At 37.7% G+C, this 14395-nt stretch overlaps 1 protein-coding gene across 2 annotated transcripts in view; it reads right to left on the bottom strand.

Annotated features, from left to right (window-relative positions):
* The window catches only part of lifra (LIF receptor subunit alpha a), a 17943-nt gene extending 5451 nt beyond the window's left edge, over positions 1 to 12492 (bottom strand). The window contains exons 1-7 of one of the 2 annotated variants that reach the window (XM_034872804.1): positions 12342 to 12490; positions 9960 to 10045; positions 2910 to 3110; positions 2654 to 2790; positions 1953 to 2106; positions 1418 to 1693; positions 1109 to 1235 (exon numbers count right to left, since the gene is read on the bottom strand). In XM_034872804.1, the coding sequence (XP_034728695.1) occupies positions 1109 to 1235; positions 1418 to 1693; positions 1953 to 2106; positions 2654 to 2790; positions 2910 to 3009 (794 nt within the window). In that variant the 5' untranslated portion in view covers positions 3010 to 3110; positions 9960 to 10045; positions 12342 to 12490. Of the gene's footprint in view, positions 1 to 1108; positions 1236 to 1417; positions 1694 to 1952; positions 2107 to 2653; positions 2791 to 2909; positions 3111 to 9959; positions 10046 to 12341 lie in introns of both variants that reach the window. The other variant, XM_034872803.1, reaches the window with a different exon arrangement.
* Positions 12493 to 14395: the final 1903 nt, after the last annotated feature.

Genomic DNA, 14395 nt, shown 5'->3' with positions numbered 1-14395 from the left:
AAGGGTGGCCCAACCAGTTATTAGGTTTAGGGGGCAATCACTTTTTCACACAGGGCCATGATGGTTTGGATTATTTTTTCACCTTTTAATAATAAACACCTTCTTTTACAAATTGCATTTTGTGTTTACTTGTGTTGTCCTTGACTATTGTTTAAATTGGTTTGATGTTCCAAAACACTTAAGTGTGACAAACATGCGAAGGAACAGGAAATGAGGAAGGGGGCAAACACTTTTTCACACCCCTGTATACAGCAATACAGAAACCCACCAAATTAAATAAAAATATAATGAGTTAAGATACTAGATCTAACCTATAGATGCAGACACAGGCCCAAACACATTCATAATGTAACTTCTCTTCAAGCCAGCCTACAGACAATTCTCGTAAAAGGTCTGGCAAACAACCAGTGGTAACTAAGAAGTGCTTTATATTTCTTGTCATCCACTCACTGTAATTTTATTTCTGGGCAGAAACCGCTTTTTAGAGAAAGGCAGGGGTAACAATCATTATTAATGCAAAGATAATCTTTCAAAAACAGTCGCATTGTACCACATCCTGGCTTGTCCATTATTGCCTCCTCTAACCCAGAAAATTATGACTTTCCACTGTGAGTTTCCAATATACTGTGTCAGATACCATTATATTATTGAGTATGTTGTTTTGATTTTTTTTTTCTTTTTTACTTATGGTGATATTTTAAGGTGCTTTCAAACAAAAGCAGTTTTATTGTTGGTTTGTTTAAGTGATTAGATGATGTGAACTAAACTGAGACTGCCTGAAAATGTGCATCTGGTTCCAACAAACTATGGTGCTGTTGGTTTTGAAGTGTGAAAGCAAAGCAGATCAACCACAGCATTTTGTGACAGCAGATAGGTTATTTAAGCATGCATATTATAAGCTACACTTGTATGAAATCTGATGTGTCAAGTTTGTGTCCTACTCCATATATTTTAGAAACTGGACCCTTTTGTAAATGATCATGTGTGTACAGTACTGCTACCCGACCTGAGCCCTATGGTTTTCAACACAGCATAAGGTTTCAGGTCGGGTTACAGACATTTTGTTGTGTACACATGTAAGTCCAAATGAGGATTGCGAGTTAACAACCTGTTGTTCAGCAAGTAGTGTGTTCCTCGTTTTCTATACAAGTTTGTGTCTCGTTTTTCGTTCCACTGGCACACAGCTGTTGTTAAGTCACGAGTCTCGCACTCAAAATCAGTGGGAAGTGGTGGATCTGGGGAAGGGGACAACAAGCAGAAACTTAGATGCTTCATCATACATACATATATAAATAAAAGGTTAACATATACATCAATAATTCTTAACTGCCTCTCTCTGCCACTGCAAGCACATTAAATCAATATGACAATCATTCACAATTCAGGTATTTTTTTTCCATCCACTTTTTCATCTTACATCCAACAAACACCACTGCTCCACTCAGCTTTGTCTTTGGGTTGTCAAAACAGACAACGTTGGTTCCAGACTTTCCGGACAGTTCCTGATTAACCACTGTGGCGGCAAAACTTCGCCTACTTAGCCGTGTTGTGTTCATGACTGTGTTGCCGTAGCGAATGATACCAAATTGCTTCCCCTCTTCCACAATGCAACAGAAGGTGGTGTTGGCCCCCACGGGCACAATTCTGTCCTGGGGGTACATCTGGAATCTCTCATTGCTCGGGAGATCGTTTCCTGGAAAGAGTGAGGGAGAAAGAAGAGAGCAGAGTGTTTAGAATTGTAAAATGATAGCCATAAGAGGTGATGGACAAATAAATAAAGATCTATTCACAGTATTTAAACATTATTTTAATTTTAATAGATTTAGCTCCCCCTAAATGAAAAAATTAATTATGTTGATCCCAAATTGACAAGTCAGGTAAAGCAGCAATTTATGTTAGTTAATGGTGTCCTATAATGTATCATATATGGGTGTAATTATTGCCCTTCTGACCTTGAAGTATCTGAGTATCGCTCCATTCACTTGTTGTCTGTCCATCTCGTGAGCGGATTTTGATCGACAGCGAGGTACACTCAAGAGGTTCAACTGAGGTCCAGTTCCACTGGTGCCGACCATTCACCCGATTCATCGTCACAGACACTGTCTCCTACGGATGATACACAGTGAGGTAAAGAACAAATCTGTGAATGATTGTTGGTGATGATAGTCATAGCTTACGCGGGAAAAGAATGATGTACAATATATCATATCTAAATGTGGTGTGCGGCAAATAAACTAAATATGGCTTTAAAAGCTCCTTTTAGAGTCCGACCATTAATATTGACTTATATTCGTTCATTACAGACATATCTGTTTGAGCGTACGGTGTATGTCAGCCAATAAATGACAAGAAATTAAAATACAGAAATGCCAAAGATATGTTTAGAAACAGTGTCACACATTGATTTGTTCCTTAAGTGTACTTTCCAACTGTAAAATGTTTTACCCAGTACATTTCTTGGTTGCAATCATTTAAAAGACAAAAACAAATATAAGGGAACCGTTTCCAAAATTATTTATACAGTATACGTAATTGCGCAAAAATGTGTTGGTTAGGGCTAATTTTAGATGAGAATCTAACCAACATGTGGCATAACCATACAATAAGAAAAGCATCAGAACAAAATAAGAAAAAAAGAAAGAAATGCTCTTACATAGAAGACCGTTTCATTGAGTTCAGTTCTTAGAATCATGAGGTCAAAGGTTGTGGCTGCTCCCCCCAGCCAGGAAATGGTTAGATGCTGTTTATACATGTCGGCCGACAGGCTCACCTGCTGGGGTACAGTAAGGACTGAAAGAAGAAAAAAAAGACAGAATTAATTCTACACTTTTGACAGCCTGTGCATTAAGATTATTGATTCATCAAAATGTTGAGGGTATTATTGGCCCTTAATACAGTTTGGTTCTTACCATCTTTGGCATTAGTGTGTATAGCCAAGAGACCCAGGAGAACACAGAGGATACGGCTACAGTCAGGCTTTGAACTGGGACTGACACTTAAGTGAGGCATGGTAATTAACAGGCGGGGTCAGTGTCTGCAGACGCTAAGGTGGTGGTCCACTACAGCAACACCATTCTAGACATCCTGAGAGCAAGAGAGTACAGGTTGCCCTCTGGAAAAAGACAGCAAAAGAGAGAATCAAACGGTAAATGTACGATGAATACAATAGAGATCTAGTGAAACACACACATAAACTGTAGACCATCTTGCGATTGGATAACACCAGCCGGGACATCAAACCGGGCCAGGAATGTAAAGTGTGGGGGGGAGGGGGGCGAAGGGGCAATGGCCCCTTTCATAACTCCTACCATCCTACTTCCAGCACCCTTGCTCTGGCCACACCCATCTTCAACTTGGCCTTTATTTTGATCTCAACTACACTCTTCACTACACATTTGGGAACACTACAGACTGCTTTCACCGGCGACACGGTAGCTGGTTAGTAAGTACACAGGAACAGCAAAAGCGTGAGGGAACGTGGGTGAATATGTCTAATAATACTGAGATGTCTACAAAACTGTGTTTGCCACTTTACTCGGACCAAAGTTCAAAACAGCTGTTGATGTTTGACTTCTTTAGTCTGTTGGCTGTTTAGGTTTTTCTCCTGGAACACGTCAAACACATTCTGCACTCACTGCGGCATCTTGTGTTGTCTGTTTACATATGTGTGCTCATCATCATATGTTCATTGTTTGTACTGGTGTTTTTGTTGAATACATTGTGAATACATATTTCTAAAATTGTATGATGATATGAGTTATTATTACACAATACTTTTCTGACCTTTTCGAATCCCGATAAATAACCCATATTACAAAAAAGACTAATACCAATAAAAACTAAAACTAAGCATTTAAAAGAAAAAAGAAAAAAAAGAAGTAGCAAACCCGCTTTAAAAACTAATTAAAACTAAACTGAATTTGAAAAAAAAAAAAAAAAAAAAAAAAAACTAATGAAAATGCAAACTATAATAACCTTAGTTTGGTACTGCCAATTTGTTTTGTTTTGTCATGGTCAAAAAAATCATGGCAAAGAATCTTGATATCAATAATAAGCAAAACAATCGTGATTTGTATTTTTCCCCAAATCCTGCAGGCCTAATGTTAACCTTTGAGAGTTAGTCAGTTATTAGCTGTGGCTGTAACACTAACAATACTGTTGTTCAGTCCTGTGCTGGTGTTAGCCAGTCAACTTAGCGTTTAGGTTAAGTGTACTGCAAACAAACTGTGAATACTCTGTAAATAAATAAAAACACTTCATATAGATAGCTCTGAGCAGTAGGGTTGAATCGTTAACCGTGTTTTCTAATGTTGTTCTTTAGTTAGGTTCAGTGAATGTAATTTAGTTTTTTGTAAGTGTGTTGAGGCAGAACTCTTCCTATTAGCTTGCTTGGATGAAAAAACACCAACATCGCTGTTGCAGCTGGCAAAGAGAAAGGTACCCTGTAAGCCGCATAGACTTTCAACAAAATTCATAGTAATAAAGATGCTAAAAAACACAACAACAATGCAACACTAATGTAATAATGGCCATTAAAAAAGGGACTAGAACTAGATACAAAGTGTTTCAAGTTGCTTTTCTAAAATAAAACTCTAGGTGGGGACACAAGGTCAAGGCCCAGCCCTGGGATTGTTGTTCCCTCAAAAAAAGAAGATGTTGCAAGTTTGATCTGAGCCTTGGCCTTGCCCTTGATGAACTTGCATGCGCATGTTTGTGTATGTAATCACTGCTATTGTGTGTTTAACTGTCACTGAGATGCTGCAGTACAGTCATTCTGGTTTCCCTTGGGACAGGCTGGGACAGGCATCAAACTGTTCGGCAGTTTGATAAAACAATGCTCTCAAGTACTGCCAAGCCCATTACTGCATCAACAGGACCTGAATGCAAAATACATAGACACCCAAACACCCAAGCAAAGCACGATATAAACACCTGAACAAAAGACTCTAACCCTAACCTGAAGACAAGACAAGGCAAGGGTATGTATTGCAACAGTCAGACAGTACAGTAGGACTCCAATATAATCATAGCAGGTTATTTCATTTCTTATTTGTTCACTGCAAACTTTATTCAACAAATAAAGAGATACATTTTCTGCGTCTGGTTTCATAACTCATCATTGTGTGCTAATAGAGAGCTTTTCATCCTGAAAGCAGTATGACATAATGTAAGAATAAAACACAAGCCTGGTCTCAAATCCTCACAGCCTTAAATTCTTTTTTCCCCCTCAACGCTGTAGATGATATACAGTTGTTTTCCTTTCACAATGAACGCGGTGAGCAAAAAAAGCTGCAACAGGTGCCAAATACTTTCATTTCATATACAAATAAATACACTTATTCAGAAAGGCAAAAGCTTACATTATTGGAAAAGAGGACAGGAACACATTTTGTAGCCTGCATATCTACCTACCAAAAAGATACCTTGTACTATCAACTAAATAAAGTTTATGTACAGTATATGAAACAAAACAATGTGTCCCGTAAATCATATGCAATTGTTATACGTTTATATGAAACAAAAGCATGTATGTATGTATGTATGTATGTATGTATACTGTGTCTGGAGAATATGAATCATAAAAGGTCCAGTATGTAATATATTTACTGTTGTAAGCCAAAAATTACCCCAATGCATCATCAGATATTAAGGAAACATGCTAAGTTGAAATACACCAGCTTAGAGGCCAAACTGGTCCTGGCTAACAACAACTGCTTAGAAGAAGCCATTGTGCTGATTGTTGGGTCAAAGTCAGATGAGTCTGGGAATTTAAAACTTTAAGATTGACATGACCTGGTCTTTCCAGACGATGATTGAGAACAATCCATGACACTGTCAGGTCTCAGCTTTCCAAAGGGACCCTATAAACCCTATAAACTCTGCAGGGTGCCCAAACTTTTGCAGACGCCATTTTTTTTTTTTCTGTTGTTTTGAAAGTGGAAAAACAAAAGATTTTATTATTATAGTTATTATGGAATGATGGAAATAAAATCTAACTTTTTGTGACATATAATACAAATGTCTAATCTGTCATTTGATGCCTTTTGGAGATTTTTCCATCTTTTTCTTGTATTTTGAATTTGTACTGAAGTAACTATTTTAAACGCTAGCTGTCAGTATTACATATTGCACCTTTAAGAAAACATAAACCAAAGGAAAAAAAGTGTATGAGGTTACATCTTTTTCTGATGGCTGTGTGACCACGGCTGTGGCCATCACAGTGCAAGAACGGAAACACAGGAATAATATGCAACACTAAAAACCAGATACTGGACAAAATTAAAACGTATGTAGTTCAGATCAAATATATTCCAAAGGGCTTTTAAAAACCTTTAAGTACAGGATAACAAGTGTTATAAACAAGTAAACAACAATAACTAACTAAAACCGTATCAGTTAAATGACAGCAAAACATAGCATGTCCAACATGTAGCCTAAAAGGAATCTATACAGAACATCTTGACAATCGTTACGTGGTAAACTATCACATTTTCTTTCCTTTAGATCATTTTTGAGCAGCAGGAGTAAAAGAGGAATTTCAAATCTGGGATGACTGCTGGCCCCTAAAGTGGTTTCACATATGGCTTTAAACGAGTTCCTATTCAGACATGAAACCTACATGGATGAAGTTAATGGCCACATCCATCCAGTTGTTGGTTTTGAATGCACAAAAATAGATTTGACTTTACATTTTTCTGGTTGTGTAAAAGTTAGAGGTCTGCTGTTGCTATTAATACTACTATGTAGATAATGTAGAGCCTCTATCCAGCAACTATTTCTGCAGCCAAAAAAACTAGCTAAACAATCACTACTGTGTGATTATTGTTAGTTTGACTTGGTTAACAAGGACATCTGAACACTTGGGCTTTTATTAACAGTTGGCTAGGATTTGAAACTTCTTCTAGAGTATTCCTGGCTTTAAAAACATCACCACCTCTAGACGAAATACAGAGACGTGGCTCAACATAAATACAGCTGTGTGGAGTCAATGTTTCACACACTTCTGTGCCTGAGCCAAAATGGATTCTGAGCCTGTTGCAGGTCCCTGCATGAAAAGAGCAGTTATATGTTCTTTCTGGTTCCTAAATATCTTTTTTCAACTTCATCACCAGGCTGAAACATTTGACAACTTTCAATATCCTAAGACCAGCTGAGGCATGAAAAAAACACACAAAAAAAAACAGGGCACTGATCGGAAGCGGTAAAAAAAAAAAAAACAGCCCTCGATTCTGGGAAATCTAACCAAGAAACTGATCGCTACAAATGCACACCATCACACAAATCAATACTTATATGCTGGGTTCTGGTCCTTGTAGCAGAAATAAGTGTGACCACTAACAAAAAACACTGGGATATTGTTGTTACTTGAAAACCAAGTCTAAACCTCATCTGTATGCCTGCAGTAGTTCTATTTAAGGAAAGAAAGGACTTACCTAAAAAAAACACTGCCTCTCTGCACACTCGACTTTGCCACTCTTCTGTTTGACTACTCAACTGTGCAAGGCAGCCTTTTTCCAGGTATACTCGCATGAAAAACTCCTGTGCAGAACTGACCACCCTGTGATGCAATCATTTCTTGGAACCCATATTTGCTGAATGCAAAAGACCTCCTTTGTCCCCACTGGAGCCCTAACAATATATTGGTGGGCCAATATTATGGGCCAATATTAGGCATTTCCTGACCTATCGGTGTTGTGGGTAGATGTTGCTAGTAGTTGAGCAAATTAAAAACACTCAGCATGAGTCGGAGATGTGGTTGAAAAAGATGGGATTTTTTTTTTCCCCAATTAAAGGCCCATAAGGACAATGAATCATTCACAAAACCAAAATGAAAAGAAAATAACAATTCTTGACATAATTGACATCCAAAACTGTCACACAATTTAAATATGCCACTGTTCACTACCTTAAAGCAAGTCACTGCTCTAAGCCATCCAACAGCAAATTAAAGGGCCAGATTATATCCTCCTGAAGCTCGCCCCTCTAATTGGAACATTCAAACACAGAACAATGTAGGGGGGGCTCAGGTGAATAGGCAGTAAAAACTCCATACAGCTAAAATTATTATATCTAAGAAGCTAGACATTTGCAACATATCATTCATACGATTCATCTTCAAATTAGACAAAGCCACAGAATGTATTGATTGATGAAAATGTATTAGTTAAAACTTTGGGTCACTTCCTGTTACCCCAGAAGTCCTAACATCATTTAAACCCACTGTGCAAGGCAAACTTCCCTTTAAAACACAAAAAAGTATAGTATGGTTTTAAACAGAATAATGGATGATCTAATTAGCTGTAGCATGTAAATCACCGTAGTATAAGATGTTAAAGCGTGCGCACAAAAGCTACGGGACTTCTGTGGGGAATTTGGTGAATGGCTTTGTTAACAGATGATTTTAAACAGTTATGATTAACAGAACATTTAGACATGTTAAACCAACGTATACAGGCAACCTTTAGACTCAGTCTTTGAGAGAAAATAGGTAGCGCATTGCTGCTGCGACACACACAACGTGCCCCATCACAATCGGTATTTATAATGACAGATTAAAAAAAATATACATCTATACATATTTATTCATCAGAATCATTTTTATTAACAAATTATTCAGATAAATAAATATGAAAAAAATAAAAACGGACTGTCAACCATGTTATGAGCGTTGGTAGTAGCAGTTTGTCCCCCAAAGGTCGCTCAACAATATCCCTGTTTTTTTGTTAATGTGTTTTTGTTCAAAAGGACTTTAAGTTTCATATTTTAAGTTTGTATTTTTATGCATTTTATTTATCAGAACTTTAATATATTTTGATGTTTTTTTGATCTGTTGTGACAATAAAACAAATTATCATATTATTTTAGTGAGAACTCATTAATAACTAATGTTAGGGAAATCTGTTTATGTTTTGTAACGTGTTCCTGGAATATTTTAAATCAAGACTGTATGTCGGCCGATATATCGGCATTTCAGATTTTGAAATAACCAAATATTTGTAGGTTGGGCTCTAGTCACAACCAATTCCACAGTAGTTAAACACAAGGTGGTAGTAAAATATTAAACAAACTTAGTCAGGACATCCAGAACACACCATACCCATTTCCAGTATTAATTCAGAGATTTATTTACCGTGCAAGTCAGAAAATATGCCCAGTTACTGGCACTGTTTGTTTTGAGTGTGTACATAGGTGTGTGCTTGTGTTGGCGGTGGCACATTACATCCCATGATAACTAGCCTTTTTGTTGTTTAGTCAACCTACTTCTTGATCTATCAACTATTTCAACACTAGTTTCAGTCTAAAAGAAATCTTAAGTATAATGTAATCCCCGGTCAAGCAAAAACCAGGACAAAAATAAGTGAACTGGAAACATAGCCCCCAACAGCCAAAATGACTACTCTATAACTCCACACCTTGGAGAGAGAAAGACTACTTATGGAAAACACAACAACAAGCTTAGACAGGTTCTTCACATCTAAATAGACATCAGATTGTGATCAAACCTTTTATATGGGACCTGTAGTGTTTTCCCATATGTATTTTGCCCCAGGCAGTATGAGATATGAGTGTTTTTTTTAAAGATTTATCCATATAGAACCACCAACCTTAAATCACCTTATTATCAAATCCACATTAAAAAAAAAATTTCTTTACTAAAACTGTGTAGGATGACAGCTGAAACCAAACTTAGGAAAAACCTGTGTGTGTCTGTTCTCGGCCTACACTCAGCAACGCTGTCATTACGCTGTCAGACGGTGACTAGCGGGACCAAACAGTATAAGCACACAGTCCCTCTTCTGTTTACGGATCTAAGTGTGGTCACATTTTGAAACATGAGCTAAAGTTGCTGCTAATTATGTTTGACCTTTAAATGGGACAAGGGGAAGACCGGAAGAGAATAGGTGAAAAAAACAGAGTTAACAGATGAGTGTGTTTGTGTGAAATGTTGGTGCTCTGACCTCAGTGGAGAAGGGACAGTCAGTTCTTTGCGTGTGTGTGTTTTGGACCTCAACCAAACATTGTTTCCTTCCTTTTCCCTGTAAGCCTTCCTGAATGTAAATTCAAATCTTTGAAGTAACAGTGAATAAAAAATAAATCCCTTTATGAATACACAATTTGCTTTTAGATTTTTGCTTCTATGTTACTATCTTAAGATAAATCAACACACATAGTAATAGTCAAAAGCATGGCAGTCCAACCCTGAGCGAAATATAGTAGTTCTTTAGCAGAGACAACCAAGTGACTGGTACCAAGGAAAGCACACAAACAGTCTTATCTTAGCTACATATGATGCCAAGGGGCCCAAAAATACTTCTTCCTGTAGGCTTACATGATAAAAGAGACATCTGGAAATCCGTGTATATATATTTTTGAGCGTCACAGCCACCGCAAAATGACTCAATTTGCTATCAGAATTTGATCCGTTTGGTCCCATAAAGTCTAGAAGAGCCGCACAATTAAATAATTGAATCATAATTCAAGTCAGTATAAACTGAAGGTAGCCGGCCTAACAGGCAGAGGTCTTTAGTAGAGATGGTCCAATACAAGTAAGTCTGTTTCTCTGTGCCGGTATTAATCCCATAGAGCCTAACGTTAACATTAGTTCACATTAGTGCTTGTGCTAGGAACAGACTTAACCCACACGCCATCTCTCTGATGAACAGCTGACTTCTTACCGTCAATGTCAGGTTCAATTCTGCTCAATAACCCAGTAATCACTGTCTCTATAGCACCTGTTTACTGGTTCCACTATTATTCCACTTATTTAGTATTATTCATCATTCCCATTCTCACATCTCACTTATTATTTACTATTTATTCATCATTCTCATTCCCCACTTATTATTTATTATTTACTATTTACTCATCATTATATTCTCACATCTCTCTTATTGTTATTCATTCATCGTTCTCATTTTATATTTCAGAACTGTCCATAATGTTCACACTGTAATATAATAACAGAATACTATTTATCCCAGTATCCTTGCACTATGCTCCACATTTAAATAATTTTATTGATCTCTTCATTGCACTCATGCCTCTATATTGTTTTGTTTAGAGTATGTATATATTGTAGGTATATATTATGGCGTATATTTTTTGTTTTGGTTGTTTTGTTTTGTGTGTAAGCACAGTGTGAGCAACAATGCTCAATAGAAAAATTCCTTGTATGTGTCCTCATACCTGGCGAATAAAGCTGATTCTGATTCTGAACTTGCTGTTTTGAAGTTCCAGGTGAACTGAAATACTTACGGTGAAATGCACATTATAAAAGTAAATACATTGGATTTATTGTTTTGTTTTTTTACTGTGGTATTGAATTGGGTATAGAGTATTGTGAAAGTCTACTGGTATCGTGACATCTGCATTTATTTAATTTTCTTTTTTAATGACATTATGGCCCACCCAGTTTTCTGTGAGAAGATACTATGTTTACAGCAACAAAAAACTCTTCTTCTGTGCATGCAGACCATATTTAAGCAACACACTACATTTTCTTTTAAAGTTTCTTTCACATTAACTTCCTGTAATCTGTTTATTTATGTACGCACCATCCACAAAAGCAAATCCCTTGTAGGTGTTTTCGATTCTAATTTGATCACAATATAGTGTAACATGGTCTTTATCTTTTTAAGACCAAGAGAAAGAACCACAGAGTCTATGATCCATACTGGAACACACTGGCTGGGTAATCTAAATATTACGAAATAATCACAAAAGATTAGTTGATCAGACTATTCAATTTGTGAACAAAACAACCATGATGACGAATTATACATTATTATACTGCCATATCACACATTTGGGGTCCCAACTACACAAAAACAATAATAACCATGTGATTGCTAACTCAACACAAAGTAGGCGTTCGTGTGTAAAAGCTATTTACTTTTTTATTCTGATCCTGCCGATAAGGTGCCTAATACAGCCGGTATCCCAAACTGCATCATCACAGGACATGTTGCATCATTAGCATTAGCAGCTGGGCAGCATGATTAATATAACGTGAATGAGTGTAAAGTCTTACCATAAACAACTGACAGACGGTGCATACACCTCATACATTTAGGTAGCGTTTATAAAAACAAAATCAAAAAAACATTTTATCAAGGGAGACAAAATTGGAAAAGATTATTTAAATGTCATTTTAGATTCACTTAGCTAGCAACCAGCACCCCACCACACCACACCACACCGCACACACACACACACACGCTGAAGAGGCCACTGTTGTTTGGGAAAACACTGCTAGCTAACGTTAACGTTACAGTAACGTTAGCTGATATCTACGAACTACGTTAAATGGTTATTATAGGGCCAAAAAACGACAACATTACCTCTGTTGCAGCAATAATCCTTTTCGGTCCTGTTAAATACGGTATCCGCTAAATATATTCAATAGCCCAGTACTAAAAAACCTTCCCCGTGCTGAGTAGCTAGTCAGACCATTCCCAATGAATCCAGAGGGTAGGTTGGGATTACTGGAATAGAGCGAATCAGGCGTTTGATTGACACTTGCACTAACCAATAGGCTATACTAACCTGTTTTTCACAGGGGAGAGGGCGTTGTCTTGCTACATTGAAGTGACACAGAAGAAACGGCGATATATTTTACGCAAACCCAATATTCAATAATTTACAACTTACTAACATATTTAGTATCTGAAATGTTGTCAATTGATTTAACTTCTACAGCCAAATGATTACTGAATCGGTAATTAGGGGTGGGTGATCAGTACCACAATAATAATACGCAACTTTTCGGCTATTGGGCCTGATAAATCACATGTAAATTCGACAAATTTATAAACGTAGGCTGTGTACTTTAATCCATTAAATGAAACAAAATTATTTCCCCCCTTTGTTAACGTTGTTGTTGTTTAATAACTTGTTCTTGAATTTATTCATTTAGATAACAGATAAACTAAAATAAGCATTTATGATCCCCTGGGTAGAAATTTCATGTCACAGCTGGTCAAGAACAAATTGTGAGAATGAACTAACACAAAATACAATAGCCTACTTAATAGCCTACAATAAATTGGATGATAAATTAGAGAAATGAAATTACAAAAAAATGTGTACAATGCACACACAGTGAGGTAAATAAGTATTTGAACACCCTGCTATTTTGCAAGTTCTCCCACTTACAAATCATGGAGGGGTCTGAAATTGTCATCGTAGGTGCATGTCCACTGTGAGAGACATAATCTAATAAAAAAAATCCAGAAATCACAATACATGGTTTTTTAACTAGGCTATTCATTTGTATGGTATAGCTGCAAATAAGTATTTGAACACCTGAGAAAATCAATGTTAATATTTGGTACAGTAGCCTTTGTTTGCAATTCCAGAGGTCAAACGTTTCCTGTAATTTTTCAACAGGTTTGCACACACTGCAGAAGAGATTTTGGCCCACTCCTCCACACAGATCTTCTCTAGATCAGTCAGGTTTCTGGGCTGTTGCTGAGAAACACGGAGTTTGAGCTCCCTCCAAAGATTCTCTATTGTGTTTAGGTCTGGAGACTGGCTAGGCCACGTCAGAACCTTGATATGCTTCTTCCAGAGCCAATCCTTTGTTATCCTGGCTGTGTGCTTCAGGCCATTGTCACGTTGGAAGACCCAGTCTCGACCCATCTTCAATGCTCTAACTGAGGGAAGGAGGTCGTTTCCCCAAATCTCGCAATACATGGTCCCGGTCATCCTCTCCTTAATACAGTGCAGTCACCCTGTTCCATGTGCAGAAAAACACCCCCAAAGCATGATGCTAACACCCGCATGCTTCACAGTAGGGGCGGTGTTCTTGGGATGGTACTCATCATTCTTCTTCCTCCAAACACGGTTAGTGGAATTATGACCAAAAAGTTCTATTTTGGTCTCATCTGACCACGTGACTTTCTCCCATGACTCCTCTGGATCATCCAAATGGTCATTGCCAAACTTAAGACGGGCCTTGACATGTGCTGGTTTAAGCAGGGGAACCTTCCGTGCCATGCATGATTTCCAACCATGACGTCTTAGTGTACCAACAGTTACCTTAGAAACGTTGGTCCCAGCTCTTTTCAGGTCATTGACCAGCTCCTCCCGTGTAGTTCTGGCCTGATTTCTCACCTTTCTTAGGATCATTGAAACCCCACGCGGGGAGATGTTGCATGGAGCCCCAGTCCGAGGGAGATTGACAGTCATGTTTAGCTTCTTCCATTTTCTAATGATTGCTCCAACAGTGGACCTTTTTTTCACCAAGCTGCTTGGCAATTTCCCCGTAGCCCTTTCCAGCCTTGTGGAGGTGTACAATGTTGTCTCTAGTGTCTTTGGACAGCTCTTTGGTCTTGGCCATGTCAGTAGTTGGACTCTTACTGATTGTATGGGGTGGACAGGTGTTTTTATGCGT

Source organism: Etheostoma cragini, chromosome 5 (assembly GCF_013103735.1).
Source record: "Etheostoma cragini isolate CJK2018 chromosome 5, CSU_Ecrag_1.0, whole genome shotgun sequence".
In the NCBI taxonomy this organism is placed as follows: Eukaryota; Metazoa; Chordata; class Actinopteri; order Perciformes; family Percidae; genus Etheostoma; species Etheostoma cragini.
This window is presented reverse-complemented; position numbering and strand designations above follow the sequence as displayed.